The 20,597-nt window shown below is 42.3% G+C and overlaps 1 protein-coding gene across 1 annotated transcript; it reads left to right on the forward strand.

The window, feature by feature from the left end:
- Positions 1–3,016: 3,016 nt before the first annotated feature.
- ppp1r1b (protein phosphatase 1, regulatory (inhibitor) subunit 1B) lies at positions 3,017–19,383 on the forward strand. The gene is made up of 5 exons (XM_079233029.1): positions 3,017–3,134; positions 14,200–14,283; positions 15,021–15,096; positions 16,488–16,622; positions 18,645–19,383. Exons 1-5 carry the CDS (start codon positions 3,021–3,023, stop codon positions 18,863–18,865), a joined length of 630 nt encoding a protein of 209 aa, XP_079089155.1. The 5' UTR covers positions 3,017–3,020; the 3' UTR covers positions 18,866–19,383.
- The last annotated feature ends 1,214 nt before the right edge of the window (positions 19,384–20,597 follow it).

The following is a 20,597-nucleotide window of genomic DNA, read 5'->3' on the forward strand; positions in this document are numbered from 1 at the left end:
TTGTGTTCATAGATTTACAAGCTTACCTGACAATTTGCACAGCCACCAGGATATTGTTGGATTTGTCCAAGAATCCAACAAGAAGAGTGTCGTCTGAATAAAAAGAAGAAGAAAAAAACATTTATTATGATGTATGTATTATGATGTCTCCACATGAGCTAGAATTGTATGTGCATCAATCAGTTTAAGTATTTTCTCATGCGCAAACAACAGTGTTAAAGTCATGTTTATAGTAGCATGCCCTTTTCTGACCAATTACATCATGTGATTTTGTCCTCATTTTCTTTTTTGTAATCGATGTAATTGATTTATCCTTTTTTCTTTATAAACATCTTTACTTTCTTCAATAAATCCACAAACCAAGGCTGAGGGATACATTTTATTTTGCCAGAATTGTGATTATTTTCAGAGATTAAATGCTTTATTTTATATTGGAATCTCAGATCAAAGTTGATCCTCCTGTGCCAGACTTGGACTTGCTTGTTTAGTCTGTGTTTGACTATTTTCTTGTTCTTTCCAGTTTTGTGTTGGCTTGTTCTCCCAGGATTGCTCATTTGGGTTGCACAGCAAACTTGTTCAGAACAGAATAGAAAAGTAACTTAATTTACAAATACAGAAATGTTAATGAGCCTGAAGCAGATAGTACACAGGACCCATATACAGCGCATGCCAATAACATATTTTTTATATTTGGAAAAGGAATTCGGCAGGAAAAAAGATGACATAAAGGATTGTTTTAAAGAGTGACAAAACACCAGCTTTATACCATGTTTAACGTATCAACTTCCTTCAATGATGTACAAGTGCACCCGAGAACATTGTGACTTTGCAGTGATTGGGAGCAACAGAGCACTTCTGACCAGACCCATCAGGGATGTGGGTTTAGTTTTTGCCTAGTACATTACATATTTGCAGTCACGGCCTAAATCAGATTTCTTTGCAATTGCTGCCAATAATACCATGTTTTTTTAGCCAGTTCTCAATCTTTTTTAATACCGTGGCTGTAACTCCACTTCAGGTTCTCAGCAACTACAGAGAGAAAAGGGAGGAAGGAGACCTCTCCTGATATTCAGCCTTCTGTCTTGCTGGCATGAATCAGTGCGGACCTGCCCACCTGACCAGCTCACTCCCATGATGTTTATATCTCAGCTCTCTATGTGTGGTGCCTTCAAACAAACATAAAGTGTTCAGCATATTTGCACAGATCAGATCAGTCCTGTATACATATCTTATTTGTTTAGATGGACAACAACAGCACTGGGGTGCTCCTCTGTTTGTAATATACTGCTATTATCATCCCTTTTGGCCAGGCATTTCAATAAAACAATCAATGTATTAGTTAATTATTTGAAAATGACTCAATCACTTGTTTCATTGAACGCTAGACTTGAGGTGAGCTGGTGAACAGAGCCTATTACACATTCCTCATGGTTTGTTGCACAATTATTGCTGAAGTTTTGCAACCATTCTGGCAAAAAAAGAAATCTAGTGGCAGCAGGTGACTGAAAAAGGTTTAATTTCTTCAAAAACATTCAGCAGCTACTTACACAGTCTGTATTTTTTCTAGCTTGTCATGAGCCACAACCTTTCATAGAAGCAATAATGAGTTGCCACCTGCAGGCATGCAGAGGTGGTGCTTGGCCTTCAAACAGGAGTGGCTTTGTAGCGGTAAAACATGCAGACAAGCCCTTTAAAATCAAAACCCCACGTCCTTCCCCACACTTAAACAGTGAATAAATAACATGCTGGCATGTTCGGCTTGCTGTAACCGGCGGGATAAACACTCAGTTGAATCTGTTTCTGGACTCCATAACCACCAGTTACACTCCCAGGGCACCATATCCACCTTGACCTTCTTCTCTGTTCTGCCCACTAAGCCCCTCCAGCCACCTCACTTCTCCTCCTCCACCACTCCAGCTATCTCCTTCATTCCAGCCTATGCCAAAGCTCAACTCTGCCCTGAGGCCAAATCCACCGCTCCTCACTGTCCCTCAAATCCCTCTGCCATGCGAGTGAAATAACATCAAGGCCCTAATAATAGCACTGGAATATGCCCTTCTCTCTCTATACCCTGTACGTTGCCATCAACAGTTTCCCTCTCTACATCCATCATTGTCTGTCTGTATTTTGTACATTCAAAGGTCTTAACGTCCTATTTCCTCTGTTGTTTTATTATTATTAAATATCTCATTAGATCAAAACAGCTGTTTTCAGGTTAAAACAAAAACAATTCCGGGGTTGTCTCGTGTTATTGATGCTTCTCTACATGATGGAAGATAAATTGACAGCCCAAGCATTTCACTGTTACATTGAAAATCATCTGTAATAACATAATTTATAACTGCACCCAGTCTAATAAATCACATGCTCATAGCTGTTGGGTCCCCTCGTACATTCGCCCCTGCACTCCACACATCTCACTTCTTGTTTATCCCTCCTTGCACTCCCTGCTCCCTCCCTAGCTCAGCATAAATCTCTCATTCACAAATAGAGGCCAAAAGAGGCTCAGCTGATGTGATGAGATTATTTTTTTTCTGATTACAAATCAAACTCAGCTTAGATAGTTAGAAAAAATACTGCCGCTTCCCCTCTACCCTCCTGTTAGATCCTCTTTCCTCTCCTCCCCTATTTGCTCTGGCCTATCCCCTCGCTCATGATATCTCCTCCTTCTTTGGAACTTGGCCCCTCCCCTCCACCACCTCCCCACCCACTTCTCTCCCCCAAAGCCACATCTGAGGACGCTTCATTCACTTCAGCTGCACAGGTCCTAAAGAAGGGGAGAAAGAGGAGCACGAGAGGTATAGAGGACAGTAGGTGAAAAAGAGAGATTGTGTTCAGTTTAGTGTTTTTCTAAGAGTAGAAGGACGTCAGGGTGAGAAGGAGTGGGGCAGGAGAGAGGAGACAAGTCTTCAGGAGTTGGGCTACCCAGCAGTGGGAGGATCCTCCAGGGAGGTTATAGTGATATTCAGCACAACCCCTCCTCTCCTCCACTGGGAGTCAGACACCCAGAATCCAGAAACATGGAGCCCTCTGTTTCGACCGAGGTCGATGGGGAGGCCAAGGAGAGGAAGAAGATCCATTTTGCAATGCCGACCTCTGTGCCCACCAATCTGGACCCTCGGCAAGTGGAGATGGTGAGCAGGCGGTGGACAGATTGGTGTTTGACCCAGAAAGAAAAAAATCAATTTTATGTTTCTGAGGATTCTGTTTTAGCTTTAGCTTTGCATTGTTTTTGTGTTTGATTTCAATTGAAAGGGTTTAACATCTGAATGTCTCATTGTCTAATGTCCCCTCTGCCTTCCACCCATCACCATTCAAAGAGAGGGGTATCCTTTCTTAGTGCAACTATGAAGTGCTGTGCCATTACTGGCCACATTTCTCCACTTTCAGATATCTTGACTCTGCATAATCCTTCCCGCTCCGCCGTTGTATTTCTGAAGTTGCTCATGCAGGTTTGCTGGGTATGTCTGCCACATGTTTGAGAAATTATGGTGACATTTCCCTTTTGCGGTTTCCTCATGAGATTAGTGCTTTGCTGTCTCTTCTTGACCTGTTTAAAATGTGACATTGACACAAAAGTCATTATCTTGCATATGAAGCTCTTTTGCAACAAAAACAGCAACATCAAGTGCTTGACATTTGGTTGATCGCGCAGCTGCCAGTGTTAATAATTCCTTTTTTTTGTATTTGGCTGCTGTCCCTCTCTCTGCATGTGTTGTGTTAGTACAATGCATGCTTCTGCCGTGCTTTGTTGCCTGAAAAGTCTCATGACTGATTCAGCATGGCCTGTATCATTTTGTGAAATGTTTCTGCTCATTTGTGCTGGTGGCTCTTATTTTAGAGCAGGGGAAAGTGGGCCAAAGCAGGAACTGTTTGGTGCCGAGGTAGATCGAGGCCAATGCCTCATTCCTCCGGAGAGCTCGAGGAGAGGTGGTGCAGAAAAGCAAGAGAGATGTGAAAGGTTATATGAAGCAAAGCAGAGAGAGAAAGACACACAACCTAATCTCTGAGTTCACCTGTCGAGGGTCAGATCCCTCAGTAACTGTCCCTGTTTCACAGCTTGCATTGGATAAAGTGGCTTTTGATGAACTCGAGTGGCCTGCACCCTTCTCCTGACTGATCATCAGATGTTCAATTTGTTGTTTGCCAGAAAGTATGGTAATCGCACTTTTCCAAAGCAAATCTTTTTTCCATGCTTTCTTGAAACAAGTGTGACTTTCTTGCCACCAGCTTTTATGAAAAATAGTCGCAAAACAAGTAATAATGAATAATAGACTAAATTACTTGCTGAAATGGAAATGTGTTGCAACACTTCACAAGACTTCCACTCACATTTACACATAAACACTTGCTCTCCTCCACCCCCTCTTATTTTCTCTATCTCTCATGCCCTGCCATCACGATCTGATTCTTATCTTCTCTTCCAAGAAACCACAGGATATCAATGTACCATATGTGAGCTTCATTTATTTAAAAAAATTATCTCACTCCCTTCTGTTTTGGGGACCTTATTGCTCAATCAGCTTATGGTCAAACAGTGATCGGCTATATATAGGCTTGTTGGCTGGCTCTACTACAGCAGGCCGGCCCTGGCCTTTACCTTTAAGATGTGTGTGTGTGCGTGTGCGTGTGTGTCAGCTTGGTACTTCTGTTTGGGACACGAGTATATTCACCTATAGCATAGATGTTTCAATAGTATGAAACCTCAGGATGGCCGATGATGATGCTCTATTTTGAGTTTGTTTATGTCTCCAGGTGGATGAATGCTGATTGTTAAAACAAAGCAACAAATGCGCCCAAGGGGAATGCAGGAAACCATAGGGCATGTTTATGTGTGCTTTAAAGCAGATAGCATCTACCCGGAGCTGATGGGATTCTCCAGGGACATGTGGGTGGGCAGGAATACGGCAACGACACTCATTTAATTCCCTTCCAATCCCAAAGCAATTACGGTCGCCCACAAGTCCGTCTTTGCTGAGTTGCAATGACTATACCATTCTTCCGAACTTATTACACAACCGGTGAGTCCTTACTGTTCTTTCCGATGGTATATAAACTCCCAAAACTGCTGTTGACTAAACTTCCCGGGGCTTTGTTACTATGGAGACAGGCTCCATAAGTATATCCCCCAAAGATCCCCCTCAGTTTGCATCTGAAAGGTCGACTTTAATGGACAGCTTTGTTTGTCTGATAGGTTGTTTACATCAATACTGTTACATGTTTGTGTATATGTGTGTGTGAATGCACTTTGATGGGTCGGGTGTTAATGTGAGAGACGCTTCCATACCTCCCACTCAGTGAAATATTGCACATTGTGGGAGAAAGCAGCAGCTCAAAGGTGTAAGATATTCTTATCGAGCAATTCTCACATGTTTATTACTCAGAAGGAATATACTCTATAAAGAATTCTCTCTGTTGGTGTTTGGCCATGCAGATTGTCTTGGTTATATTTAGTCAAGTTTTGAGACATATGTTGCTTGCATCGTTAGTAGGCCTTATTGTAGGATAATGGATCATTAACAATGTCCAGGTTACTCAGGATAATCCACTGACTTCAATGTGATCACATTTCTACCAACCTCGGAATGTTGCTTTGTCCAAGACAACCTGTGACTTGAATACAATTTGCATGTTAAGTGACATTTTCTCACTTCACTGACACGCGGTAAAAGAAAGCACTCCCAATTAAATATCTTCTAACAAGTCTTAAGCTCCTTGACCAGAGCTTTTCAGGAATTTCCTTCTTTGTTTCCCAACTCCATTCCTGGCATCTCAGAATATATCTACATTTACCCCCCTCCAATGATCTTCTTGAAATCCTCCTATATCCTACAGTATTTGAAAATGAAAATGTCCTTAATCTTTGAGAGATCATGAGCTAAGGTGTGATTGCTTGCAACAATGTGTAGAAAACACATGCATAAGTAACTTGCTTATGGGATGTAGGGTAATATCCTCCATGGACAGGGATTAGGGTCATGGTGCAGTTGCTGCATCCCTGATTTCCATCAATTTTCCTCCCAGTGGATTCAACAAGCAGACTCCTCTCTATGGGCAGGAAAGATCATCAGTCGAAAGCCTTCCAATGGCAAACATCTCTATATTAATTTATTTCAAACCTAAAGAGGTTACGGAGGGCATGATATAGCCACCCACTCTCCCTATCCCCCCCATCTCCAACCCTCCCCAGTTCAGGCTCTGGGTTAAACGTCAAACAGCGACCTTTGACGCAGCATGTGTTTGTGGGTAAACATTAGCAGTCTGAGGGACTGTCAACATGCACTGGCCAGAAGAATATCTTGTTGAATGGCCCAAAGCATGCTAAGACGGGGCAAGACGGTACAGTGATCTTTCCCTTTTATGAGGACAGGTATGTCACTGTGGAGGTGTGACGTGTTTGTTCTTCCCTGTTTTTGACAGTCCAGGCATTTTGATTAGTTAATGATTCTACATATTTTCATGGTTTGTATCTGTCTACAGCAGTTTAGCACAAAGTTTCCTTTCATGTTCCTTTTCCACTCAGTTTTAGCATTGTAGCTCATGTGCACATAAGCCTGTTCATTTAATGTAATAATTTACATTATATGCTCTATATCATGTCGTCCCAATGATTATATTAGTTGAACAATATATTATCTTCTTTTGGCTCCTATGTGTGCAGGGATGTGTGTAACATGTAAACAGTTAATAAAGCATAAATATTGAGCATAGGTGGAGGGATTTGCCGCCTGCTGATACTGTACACAGTGAGTTGAAAATGCACCACAGGCACTGTCCAGAACCTGATGAAGGTCCCCAATGATGCAACACAGCCCCCTTAGTCTTCCAAGTTATAGTCAACACATATTCTGTTGTCAGTTGGTGTCATTATCCCACTCAGTCACTCACTTGTCGCTTCAGGGTTCATCGTAAATCAAATCAAGTCTGGCTGCAGTCAGGATATGAAGAGATGCAGCTCCTTAATGTGCATTCATTCATCTCTAACTGCACATCCACATACTTCTTTCTCTATTCTCTATATTTGTTTAACCCTGGCTTTTAGCTACAACAGCTGCAATCATATCTGTGATGAGGATTAGAAATGCAACAGTGGCACAGCAGCAGGGAGAGAAATGGGGGTGGGGAATAAGAGCTGGACAGGATCAGGAGCTGACTTAAACCAAATGTTGCCAGACATCAGTATGTTTATTACAACTATGTCAGGATCTGGACCCCAAACTGCACTTTTGAGCTGCCATCCTCCCTCTCCATTTTACTTTCAATGTAAGGAGCCGGAGTCCTTTTCTCTCGGCAAAGAGCCACAGGATGATCAGACTGATGTAAGCATATTGAGGGAGCAATGAGGCGTGACTCAAAACAAATGGGATTGGTCTCGATCGCTGTTTCATCAACACAGAGAAGACATGGCATTATGTTATTGCTGCTGTGCCTGTTGTAATCTCAGATTTTCGTCACGGAGGTTGAGACATTTTGTTTGTGTTTATCTGCCTGCAACTTAATGAGCTTACACAGGAGCATACCATGTGTTATGGGAGGGGGGGAATGGCCTAAAGCCGAAATAATGCTATGCACAAATAGTCCAGTCACACATGCTGTGCTGTCCTGACACACATAACTAATATATGGAATTTACGCAATCAGATGATAAATTAATGCCAACACATCTTGATTACAATCTTAGTGTTGTAGAAATGTTACACTTTGATGAGTTTCATGCTTTTTGCATCCAGGCAAGGAGTGTGAGCTGCATAGCAACCATCAACAGTAACCTGTTTTTAATTTATCACCTGTGGGTAAATGTGACGTTGCAGATGAGTAACTATAGCTACTCTGTCCTTTCTTTGTCCCTGCCTGTTGACCCCTGGAACTGGTCTTTGTCAGCTGTACAATGCAACAACGCCACATTTGAGTACATGAACAATGAAAGCAGAATTATCCTGCAGTGTTTGCAGGCTTTTAGAGGTGGCGTTGTGTCTGTGAAATCTTTGATTGACATCTCCCCTGTTGTCACCTCGCCCTGTGTGTTGCTCCAGTGTGCACTGCGACCTGGCAGGTGGCTTCCTGTCACTCATCAGACATTGGCACATCATCTCCATCGTGTTGTGATGGTAGACCTTCCTTCAAACAGTCACTGGAACAACAGACCAAAAAGCTACCAGCAGCTAATTACGTAAATGGTTGAGGGTACAGCGAGACTGAGGCGAAGGAGAGAAAGAGAGATGGTTGTCTCAGTGTGATATTCTGCCAGTGGGTGCAGTGTAATTACATTTAATATTTTAGGGTCATTGGAGAGCCCCTCCAGATGCTATCTCCAGCCCATCTGTTTATTCAGTTAGAGTGGTAGGGCCAAAGGTCACCGCTCGAGTGTTACGAGAATTTTGAGAAGCAACATGCAGCAGCAGACTCTCTGACTTATGGGAATTCAAAGATGCTGTTCATTTAAATAGGAACAAGAGCGCCGTGCATATTTGACAAACATCCAACCTCATTGAGCTGCAGTTGTGGTTGTACTTTGTGTTGCCGCGTCCTTGACCCTCTTTGGAACAGCTTGAAACTCGACAAGAGCGCGTTACTCCGTGAAGCCTTGTTGAAGCTGCCTGACACCACTGTCTGGTAGGGATAACTGACTATAGTCTGAATGTGTGTGACGGAGCTGTTTGTCATATATGATATATCTGATCCTTTGGTGGTGTATCTGTTACGGAAACATTTAGTCTACCAGCTTTGTCAGGAAGGGGCATGGTGGGCTGGTATTGAGATCAATCCTGACAACAGCCAACAGTGTGTCCAATTGCTTGAGCAAAACATAAAACATATAAAAGAAAACATCTAATACCTAAAATGTCATTGTGGATATGCTCATAAACAAAATAGCAGGCAGATCATGCATGATTGTGATAAATAACTATACAACTATTTTGCATCTTGGAGCTCAAAAACTGTTTGTGTTATCGTTTAGCCTCCCACAACACAATCTAAATATATAGACATGCCACCAATCACACGAAGCAGATAAGATACAGGCAGCAACATCTTTCTCTTTGTATTTGTTTTTGAATTTCAAATTAACTACCACCCTCTTGCATTATTAGCAAAAATGCATTCACGGTTTTAGAGATTTGAGAACTTGAGGTCGGTGCAAATGTTTCCATCATTCATTGAACTTACAAAACAAGCATGTCCATACAATATATGTTTTATTTGTCAAATATCTATCTGCATTAAAAATGTCGAAACAGAAAAATACACTGGGCTCATACTGAGAGGGATCATTTTTCACCTTATTGTGTTATTGAGCTCATTGCGAGATTGCACTTAGAGCACCACATGGGCTTCTGCCTCTTCCTTTTAAAAGGCTGGAGGGGGGCATGCCTTTAATTGAGTTGCTCTTCAGAGGTCAAACCAGCTAAAAATCATGACAGCAGAGAATGGGAATAAACCTACAGCAGAGCTTCACTCAGCCAGAGATGGACAGAGATGGTCTCAAAAGGAAAAAGAGGGAACTTTGTATTCAGTAGACGTATGAGGTTGTAAGGAGGAGAAGTTTTCAGATGGAAAAACTGTAGGTGACGAACATAAATCAGGAAGAATGATGTATGTGTTGCCCCAACAATAACATAAATGCAAAATATATTAAGGCTTACAAACCAGAGCTACACCACTCAGAAACAGACTTCAACACAAGACCTACATTCCTTGTACAAATGTACTCCATATGCCTCCCCTTTGTTCCTGGCTGAACTTTATGAGTGTACTGTATGCCATGCACATACACAAGTGCTTATTGCTGAGTGATGTAGTGCCATGTGCCTGAGGGCAGATGCCACAACTACAAATCAATCTTGTACAAATCCATATCTATCCATCCGGACCTGTGGTACAACAGGGAGAGACTCAGAAATGAATTCATATGGATCTGAGTGATGCTCACACTCTTATCTGCGAGAGTTGGCACACACTGCTCAATAGGATGGCCCATGCTGTTGGACACGAGAGATTTAGGCTGGGCGCGAACGGAGATCTGAGGTATTTTTCTTTCTGTGTTGTCTTTTCGTTGAGGCCGTCTGCACAGCTGACTCCCCTTGAGATGCTCGAGTGTTAGCGCTGGTGCGGGGCAGAGTTTTAGAGCCAATCTTTCTCCCACCAGGGACCCCCCCCGATCTAGTTTATGCTGTCCTACTGCTGCTGCTTTTTATAGGCCCGGCCACGAGAGCACCAGCTTAGAGGACGGCCTCTGAGGAGCAGACCCACATCAGCAGATCTGCACCCAGGCTGCTACGCAAGACTGCTGAGCCAACACACACATGCCTGTGCACAGATACACACATGTGCAAAGTCAACATTTGCTCATGACTCATGTCCCCACACAGCACATAGTATTAGAGTCCCTCCTGGCTACTTGCACCCATTTACTCTTGACAGACTTGTAGAAATACAACTCTTAGATAATGAGATTTGTATTAATATGGCACGTCTGAAAACATATCTCCTAATGGCTTTATGCAGGTTTAAAGAAATCATCAACACACCAATGACAGAAGGAATATTAAAGCATGCTGTTTGATAATAACTTGATAAGTGGGGATTACATAAAAAAACAAGTAGTTAACTATTTCAGTCCAGCCAAACGTCACGCCACGATGAATCTAGAGGTTTCTGTCTACCTCTCCCAATCTGTCACACAATGCAGAGTTTGGCATAATTCAAATTCACTCATCTGCTTCAGATAAACTGATGCATTTCCATTCTATGGTATGATCCATCGGCCAATGTTTTTATTGAGACCAAATCTCTGTGTGATGCCTACCGAGGGGCGGCTACCTCTCAGGGATGCCCACAGGCGCACACCTGTGGAGCCGCTGAAAGGCCACGGCAGCAGCCTGCTAAGTCCACAGCAGCTCGACTGATCTTGGGACAAAAACAATGGCTGGCAGCAGAGGAGGGGGTTTGGGGGATTGGGGGCAGGGGGTTTAGAGAAGTGGAGGAGGGAGGGGGTAAGAGATAATGCGTAGCGGGAGTAATCTCACACGCTGTGCCCTAGTGTTGGCGTAAATGAGGAAGTCACATATGTATTACGTAACTCGGGGAGAGTGGGCTTGGTTTTAAGGCTGGAAAATTACTGGTCACGATGTGTGTTCATGTCATCTGGCGTTGCCAAAGTCATAGCACGTCACCGCCCTCATCACTGTCACCAGCACGTTGTGTGTACATAAAAGAAAGAGACAAATGCATTTATGTATATTGAATTTAGAGTTTTATTGTCATTTAATTTACAACCCGTTTTACAATTTACCCTGGAAGCGGACTGAATTATTTTTCCTGGGTTAGGAGACCATGACTTGGCATTTCACAAGACCACCAGGATGATTACATGATGACATTAGGAAGACGCATCCTCACACGCGCGCCCACACACAGACACACTGGAGGTGAGCACACACATTAAGGTAAATGGATCAACAGATTTACAGATTATGCTTCTCAGTGACCTCAATTATCCCACACAGCATTTTAATTTCCATTTATCTCACGTTTCTATTTTTTTAATGTATTATTTATCGCATATTTATTATTTATTGAATGAATAAATTGAAATCTTGTTCTGAATCTTTTCCTGATTTCATTCTGCATTCTCTTTCACTGACACCTTACTAGATGTAATTGTCAGGGGTCATGACATGGACTTTAGATAGAATGAGAAATGGAATGGAATTTGCAAACAAACAAAAGAAATCAAATATTCCCAATTGATTCCCCAAAAATGTTTTGGGGGCATTTTGCTTGAAAAAAAAAGAGACTTTTTTACAGGTCTACAAATGAATGTAGAACTTTTAAGAATCTGTTGGCCTGTCTCTTATATCTTAATCACCATAACCTTATAAATACACATACACCTGTCTGAATGACCCCCCCATATCATATGTGGAACTTATAGAGGACCAGTCCAGTGGTTTTCCCAGTTTAATGGCTGCAATGCTGCAGGACTTGGGCATAGGCTTAGTCATGGCAACATCTGGTGTCTGCTCTCGCCTGTGGGTCTCTGAGTGCGACACCTCAGGCTTCCCTGCAAGGCTGGTAGCAGGTGTCAGGCAGGCCGAGGCAACAGGGGTCACAGCAGCATGGAGCCCCAGGCCGCCACACCTTGCCAGGGGGAGAGGTGGGGAGCCCTGTGGATGCTCCCTGCCAGTGCAGACAGAAAGGGAGAGATCAGTTGGGGTAAGGAAAGGACAGAAAAGTCAGCAAACAAAGGAATAATAACATGATTTCAGTTACGATGGATTCTGGTGATGGAAGGAGAGGGGGGGAGAGAAGCGAGGGAAATGTCACTGTCAAGGAATGAAGGATGGATATGGAAGTAAACAGGATGGAGGAAGCAGAGGATCAAGTGAGATGGAAATGAGAGGTGAATGAGAGAAAGACAGATAGTGTGAGAGATCCAGGGGAGACGGGACAGCTGGAAGTTGCGTGACAAGATTAAAATGTGTGTCTGGTGTCATAAATAAGGATGAAATCCACGCTCGATTACTCTGTGTTGTCGTGTTTGAAAGCGGCAGCTTTCCACCATGCGGCCCAGGAAGCCTCTGCTTTGGCAACATGTGCATCACTGCAATGACGCACACCTTGAGGGAAACCGAACACAAACACGTCTCTCTGCATGGAGCAGTTTAACGCAAAATAGAGCCAGGCTCTCTGTGCCGTAAACAGCAGCCAGGGGTTCATGCCATGGCCAAGGTTGGCTTCCTGCACAGAGGACACTTCTCAATACCTCACTTGTCTGACTTGCCAAGCCCACTTAGCTGCACTGCTTTCACTCTCAGCACACTTTTTTTCTCCAAAAAGTATTTTTTTTTACAGATGTCAGCTATTAATCCTTTAGAATTGTTGAAAATTGGGTAAAACTTTCTGCATGTACATCGTTCTTTATGAAGGAAGCAAAGGCCTCACACATTCTGCTCAGTGTTCAATGTTGTTATTAAAGTGATATGCCACCCCATTGCTTAAAAGGTGGCGTGTAAAGCGTTTTCAGTTTGCTTCTTTATTGTGAACAGAGGCGGTTTTCACAGTTAATAAATAAATATATATAGCACCACATCCAGAGAAATGTCTCAAACCACTGCTACAAACCTGTAAAGGGGAGCAAGTGACAACTAAAAAGTATTATCTTATTCTACACTATATATCTTATTAATTGGTTAATTTAATCTATACAATGTCAGAAAATAATCAGAAAATGAATTCAGACTTCTCAAAACAAGTTTTAAGGCGCCAAAACATTTTAGGATGTTATTTTTTTTCATCAAAATACTGCTAAATACACAACTTGAATCCCAGTCCTTATGCACAACCCTGTTTAGTATGTTAGTGCGATAAGCTTTTTAAATTCCTTTCAACTCTACAGAGAGTGAGTGTTTAATACTCAAAGTATAGGTGGAGTATGACTTAAACTGATTTCAGTATCAGAAGTGTTGCCAAGATAAATGCCAAACTGTATGCGTGCAGTCCAATAGGCAGGGCCCGGTGTTGGAGGTGCTGTACGCAGTGACTTCTTATCGAGGTGAAGTCGACCTGCAGTCCGTCCGTCAACAGCGAACTGGCTTGAGCTTGAGCCTCCAGGGAAAAGTGTGTGTTTGAGAGGGAGCCTGGACAGCGCAGGGGAAGGGAGTGTCTGGGCCTGTTGCTGGGGCTCATTGAGTCTAAAATCCACTTTTGCATGGTCCGTCTGTTTGGGGGGGTGTATATGATGGTAAATGGAGCTCACTCTCACTCTCACACTCACACTCACACACACACACACACACATATATACACACACTTGTGTGTTGTATGAAGAGGTCATTCACTTAAAATCCTGTATCAAAAGTGTTTACACTTCTGAAATGCTGGATATTTTCAAACTTGAGCAACAAGCATGAATTCAGCCTCTGTTCTCCACGACATGCCTTTTGACTGGATCTGTGTCTGTAATCAGAACGTTACATAATGAGTCTTCCTCTACTCTACTGACCGAGCCATGTGCTCTGACCTGACCAGTATCGAAGTCAGCGAGGCCCCCAGCATGCGCTTCACCAGCGTGAACTGTCAATGATTTCCACTTGATTGATACGGCTTCCTGCTGGGCATTATTAATAACACAGCGTTTTCTAGTTGAATTATTTATTTATTAATGGCTGTTGTGTATGTGTGTGTGTTTGTTTATAGATCCGACGCAGGAGGCCAACGCCTGCCACACTGTTTAGAGTAGCCGACCAATCATCTCCTGATGATGATCAGTCCACCCATCAGGTAAAGGTGAAGTCACAACACTTTTCTCTCACTCACAGGTATCTGTGCATTCTCATCCGTCCTCCTCCACTCCATTCCGGTAACTAAAACGTCACCCACCCTAATTTTAGAGTTCATAATGTGAGTGTTTACCAACAGAATGCTGTGTTTCTCTATGATATCATCTGTCAATTGGCAATTTCCTTTCTAATGCTATAACGTGTTTCACACTTCTGGATCCTCTGATGTGTAAATCATCACAAACTCATGCTGTGTCCATGTTCAAACCCAAGACATCTTATTTCAAACTTTTAAACATTTAAAATTCCCTGAGCCTGAAGGTGCATTCTTCACCTAGAAATAGCTGGATAATACATCTTATCTAATGAGGAAAGCCACAAGATGTGGCTGAAAGACACTCAAAATAAAGTTTTGGCTGCATCTAAATAAGTAACCTGCAAATACTGACTGACGTACTGGCTGACGAACATATCGCTAATATACCTTAGAGATAAAGGGAGTGTGTGAAATAATGAAGGTTTTTACATGATGTAAAGGTGCAGCCATGAAAAACTTGGCAATTTTGGGTTTGAACATGTCTCTTAATGTTGGCATCTTTTATGCAACTATGTATGACATGCGCTGTATAATGGATTAAAATGCCACACCTTGCCTTCTTCTGTGAAGTTTAATCCATTTCAGTTATCTTTTTTTTCTGATACATGAATGATGTCAAGTTTCTCTCTCTTTGTTCACAGTGGGTCGTAGGAGAGAACGGAGTGCTCAAACCAAAACGTGTCAATCCAAACGTGTATCAGCCTCCATCACTCAAAGGTATAGTGAGCCGTTTCGCTACAACAGGTGGTGGTTGTGTGTTGTGCTTCATCCTTGTGTTTAAGTGCTTTGTGTTTTACCGTGCTTCGCTGCAGTCAATTTCCTTCTAGCTTTCCAATGCTTATGATAGCGTACAACTATAAAAAAAAAAAAAAGGGTTGATATGCACTAAAAGCCTGTATTTTATTCCCCGTGCATGCATGTGTGATACGCATAGGCAGGTCTCGGTGTGTTTCTGCTCTTACTGTACACTCAACAACAGGATCTGTATATTTGTGTCTGACAGAGAACGGGAGAAAGAGGGAGATTAGAGCGTGACAGCTGTGAGACACTGAGTGTGAGTCTAGGAAAGTCTGGATCATCCTGGATTACAGTTAGTTGTGTATACAGCTGTGAAACACACACACACACACACACACACACACACACACACACACACACACACACAGGAACACACACGTATAGGCAGGATAGAAATACATACATGAACACAAACATGTACTTTCTTTTGTGACTTTATGCCTGTGGCTTGTTGCATGTGGTCGTTAAAGAAGCAAAAATCTGCATTACAGTGCTTGTCAGCACAGCTTCATTTAATGGGGATTTATGCGTATGTGATGCATGTGGAGTGATGATATAATGAGCCAGGAAGTTCCTGCATCAGAAATCTGTCCTTCATCAGCTCCTACGCAGAGAGAGAGAGAGAGGAAGAGAGAGGGCTACCTCAGAATAATTTCTAATTGCATAACCTACCGTGAACCAGAATAAGTGACCTCCCTCAGTGCCGCACTGTGTGTGTGTGTGTGTGTGTGTGTGTGTGTGTGTGTGTGTGTGTGTGTGTGTGTGTGTGTGTGTGTGTGTGTGTGTGTGTGTGTGTGTGTGTGTGTGTGTGTGTGTGTGTGAGTGAGAGAGAGAGAAGTCAAGGTGACCCAGTGGAAGTGGGAGGGGGAGTTGAGGTAACATCACAAACAAGAGGAGAGTGTAAAGGGAGAGAGAAGAGTGTGAGTCAGCACTGCCGAGCGAGAGCGCTGAGGAGGGCAGGCAGTCGAGGGAAGACGAGGGTGCAAACAAACAGATGGGAGAACAAGGTGAGAGAAGGGATAGAAAACAACGGAGGCTCAAAAAAAGAATCAGTGTGGGATACCTTTTATGCTGTTGCCTGCCTGCCTGTCTGTCTGTCAGTGCATGTGTTTAATTGGCGTCCTGTCTGGCATGTATTCAAAAACCACTGTGAGGCTTGATAAAAACTGACAGTGTGGAAGCGTGGTAAAACCAAAACAATAGATCCCTCTATCCCTGTATCCATGTGTTTGTGTGGCTGTCTCCCCGTGTGTGTGTGTGTGTGTGTGTGTGTGTGTGTGTGTGTGTGTGCTGTTTTTACCTGTGTGTAGCTGTGCAGAAGATGGCCGAAGCACATATGCAGAACCTAGGTATCTACCCCCCTTTGGAAGACCCTTGTGAAGGGGAGGAGGATGGGGACCACTGGGGAGAGGAGAGAGAGGACACATCTCCCACCCACGCTGCTGGTGAGAGAGAGGGCTCTCTGTCAACAGGGTGCAGCCGCCACACTGCACACAGAAAGCAGCAAGGACAACACAAGAAAAGATCACCCTGTCGCACTTTAACACAAACAAATCAAAAAATAAAAGAGAAGATATGGGGGAATTGGTTTCCTAAATATGAAAGTGATCATCTTTATGCTGCACATGCTGTTGATGGATGCAGTGTAAGAGTATCTAAAGATTGTTCCTTCAGTCTGCGCTTTTTTATTTAACTGTGGCGTCTGCAAACACTTCACATTAAGATTCCAGGATTCATTTATTTAAAAGGAGGTGTGCGCACATCTAAATATTTTAGCTGCAGGTTGTAAAGTATCCCTCGAGTCTCAAGAACATGTGAAGGATCTTCTTGTCAAATGTTTCTCCCTTCGATGATAATCTTCCTCAGTGAGAAAAACACTTTGGATAGATAACATGTCACCACAAACTTGAGTCAAAGTTTCTGTCTTTATAATTGTTTCACTCCGCCCAAGTTGAGTGTTTCCATTAAGGTACATTACTCTCTGCCTCTCACTTGAGAAAACCTTCACCAGACGTATGTTCTAATTATTTCGGTGTCTTTGAGGCGGTATGTGAGACAGCCACATGTCCCAAAGTCTAACCATCAAGTTTTTATTTTATAAAAATGAAAAAACCACTGAACGTGAGGTGTCTGAAAAAGCAAAAGTAATGTAGCCCGTGCACAACATGCTCTGACATGGTGTACTGCCATAACAAATGTAATATAAAACTCTATTAGCTCCTAGTCGAGCAGAGACGCTTTTCTCAAAGACTTCTGCAGTTTTCGGGGTAAGGTAAGATCCTCTGAGGGCGGAGCAGCTGCACAGATGAAGCTGTGAGCGTTGGAAGACATCCTCAGTGTCAAATAGCGCTCTGTCTCAAGCCCCAATCTGTCCGAGAGCACACTGCAGCCGACTAAAGGCCGGGACACAACACGGGCCAGTCAGAGGCCAGACGGGACGACCCAGCCCACAGAGCCAGCTGCCCTCGCTCCTTCTGTTCTGTGTTCTGCAGCCTCGACTCATCTTCTATTATCTTTTATTTAGAGAATAAAACCTTTTAACTGAGATTGGGCGATACGCTGCAACAGTGAGAGTTTCATCTCTATCAAAACAAAAAATAGTACTCACTTTTTTTTTGCATAAACACAGAGTATCACAAGAGAACAATCTTCTCTCAATGAATTGCTTTGTGGAAGCCTGCTGAAACACAACGTACATACACATGATGTTGAAAGATCCTGATCGGGTGCTTTGATTACAGTTCATCTGTAAACAGGAAAAACAAGTTATTTATTTGTACGTCAGATTGAAGTCTTATGAGAAGTATAAACTTTAAAAGTAATCTTGCACAGTCTCCTTCTCAGTGTCAGCCAGTGGGTTTCTGAAGTGGGTTTGCAGCTTAGAAATGTTACTTGTTTTACATGTTTTATATATTACAGCCCATTCTTGAATTGATTTTGCATCAATCTATATTTTTCTCAATAACACAAAATAAGCAGTTATGATTAGAAACAAAAGTATTGTATATATTGTAGGCCCTTTATCTTCCTGGACAGAGAGAATGTCTATCGATTAGGTCTTCAGCTAATTAACGATTATTTTCATTACCAATTATCTGCCAATCATTTTCTCCATTATTCAATGAATCGTTTAGTCTATAAAAAAGTATCAGTGTCAGACCCACAGTCCAAAACTCAAAGATATTCTGTTTATTATCATAGAAAACTAAAAAAGCAGGAAAATTTAGTCATTTTTGCTTTAAAAAATGACTAATACATTTTCGAAATAGTTGCCTTTTTAGTCAAGCAACTAATCAATGAATGAACTAATTGTTCCAGCTCCACTGTAACTACATGTGTTCCTGCCTCCAGTCATCTGTCACCAGAGTTACCCCACTAGAGACCCTCCATATTGATATGGGTTGATTACCAAAAGTTAAACTTGGTGATTTTACTGCTTCCTTTGACATCATTCTTTGTCTCCTCAGATCACCAAGAGACGGCGACCACTGAGCACTCAGTCAAGTTTTCCACTGAGCACTCAGTCAAGTTTTCCAGCGTGAGAGAGACAGCCAAACAGATCCAAGCAGCACCGGAGGAGGAAGAGGAAGAAGAGGAGGAAGAAGAGGAAGAAGAAGAAGAAGAAGAAGAAGAAGTGGGAAACAGAATCAAAGAAACAACAGAGGAGCTCCGTCGGGGGAGTAACTGAGAGAGAGAGGGAGAGAGAGAGAGAGAGAGAGGTTGGGTTGGGTAAACTTGGGAGAGTGAAGGTGTTTTGTCAAGTGGTTAAAATCTGAAGAACTCAGAAGAGGTAATCAAATGGGTTTGTGCTGCTTTGTGGACGTGTGAAGACGAGTGAGGATGAGGAAGATACTTCCATGAAATCCAACATGAGAGTGAGCAAAGATGTCTGCACTACTTCACCTCTAAAGGTTGAAGGTAAAGAGAGAAAGAGGTAAAGAGAGAGCACAGAGAGGCAGTGTGCGTGTCAGGATTTGGCCGTATGAGCAGGTGAGGAATGATCTACAGACGCCTCTTTGGCCCCAACGTCCCTCTGTTTGACCGAGAGGAGGCAGGGGCCAAGAGGTCAGCGTGACCGAATACCCTGTCAGACCAGTCCTCCCTCCACCTTAATGCTTCTGCACAGAGCTACGTGTTCCTTTAAAGAGGGTATTAGTTCCACAATAATCATACTCGCACACATATAAACTCTCTCGGACACATTATACAACCTTTTCTAAAGAACTTGAAGGTCTTTAAATGTGTGCGATACATTCTACACTTTATTTTGAAACGTCTCTGTTCTGATTTGCAGCATATTCCATGTGGAGATGAAATGCACATGCACTGCCATCTCGTGGTAGAGGTTTGATCACAATTTAAAGTGATACTCCAACCAATCAAGCTTTCAAATTGTAATCCTTAATATTTTCATGAAGTGAAATCCAGTGTTATGTTAGTTTGTTATGGTCAACATTTTTCAATGTATTTTGATTCTGTAATTGTTTCTCTATACAGCAGTTCTCGTTGTTAGTGGCGTAGTCTGCCTCTCATGAGGGATTACAATGAAAAACTAAGGACTCACAGGACACATGCCGTGTGATCCTGTATTACTGTGTTTTAATTGTGTCTGATTGGTACCAGCCTAACTGTTTACTTTTCACTCTCCTAACACTGTATCAGATCTGTGTGTTATGTTACCACACACTGAAGTCTTATGGATTATAACTTTAACCTCTTGATTGCTTGAGGGAGATCTGCAGACGTAATCGACTTTAATTAAAGTATTAATTGATTTGTCAGACCATTTCTGTATCATAATCTGCTTCTAGTCTGCCGGTTAGTTGCATTTTCTAAAGGTGAATAATAATTAAAAAGATAGATACCAGACATATTTGGAGTATCACTTTAATGAAGCCTTTTTTTTTTATCTGTAATTGTGTTAAATCCATGAGCAAGTGAGTGTTTGTATGTGGATATTTCATACCACAGTATGCTTATAAATACATCTTTAAAGGGCAAAGCTACCTCTAATTAGTTTGAAATACAGAACCCAATCGTTGCCTCCATGCATCACACATTTGAACTGGATTCATTGTGAACTGACAACATGTTAAGGAATCAAGAAATGTGATTTAAAATCCAATACTGTTGACTTATTTCGGATTTGTTCGTGCTTATGCATTCCCTTTTGTATGTTAACAATTTTCTATTGTCATCTTTTTAATTGTATACATAGATCTGTTGTAAGAGCTATTTTTCTAATCTAATGTCCAGTGTTTGAGTATAGAGCGTTGTCAATGTTTCTACTGCCTACTGTCTACGGTTACTGACGTTTGAGCCACAGATGTTCACTTGGTCTCTCTTTTCTTCGAGTCAACAACAATTTTAGTCAGCATCTAATTAATTTAATATCCAGTTTAACTAAATATACAGGGTTT

Source organism: Taurulus bubalis (assembly GCF_910589615.1).
Source record: "Taurulus bubalis genome assembly, chromosome: 17".
Taxonomy (NCBI): domain Eukaryota; kingdom Metazoa; phylum Chordata; class Actinopteri; order Perciformes; family Cottidae; genus Taurulus; species Taurulus bubalis.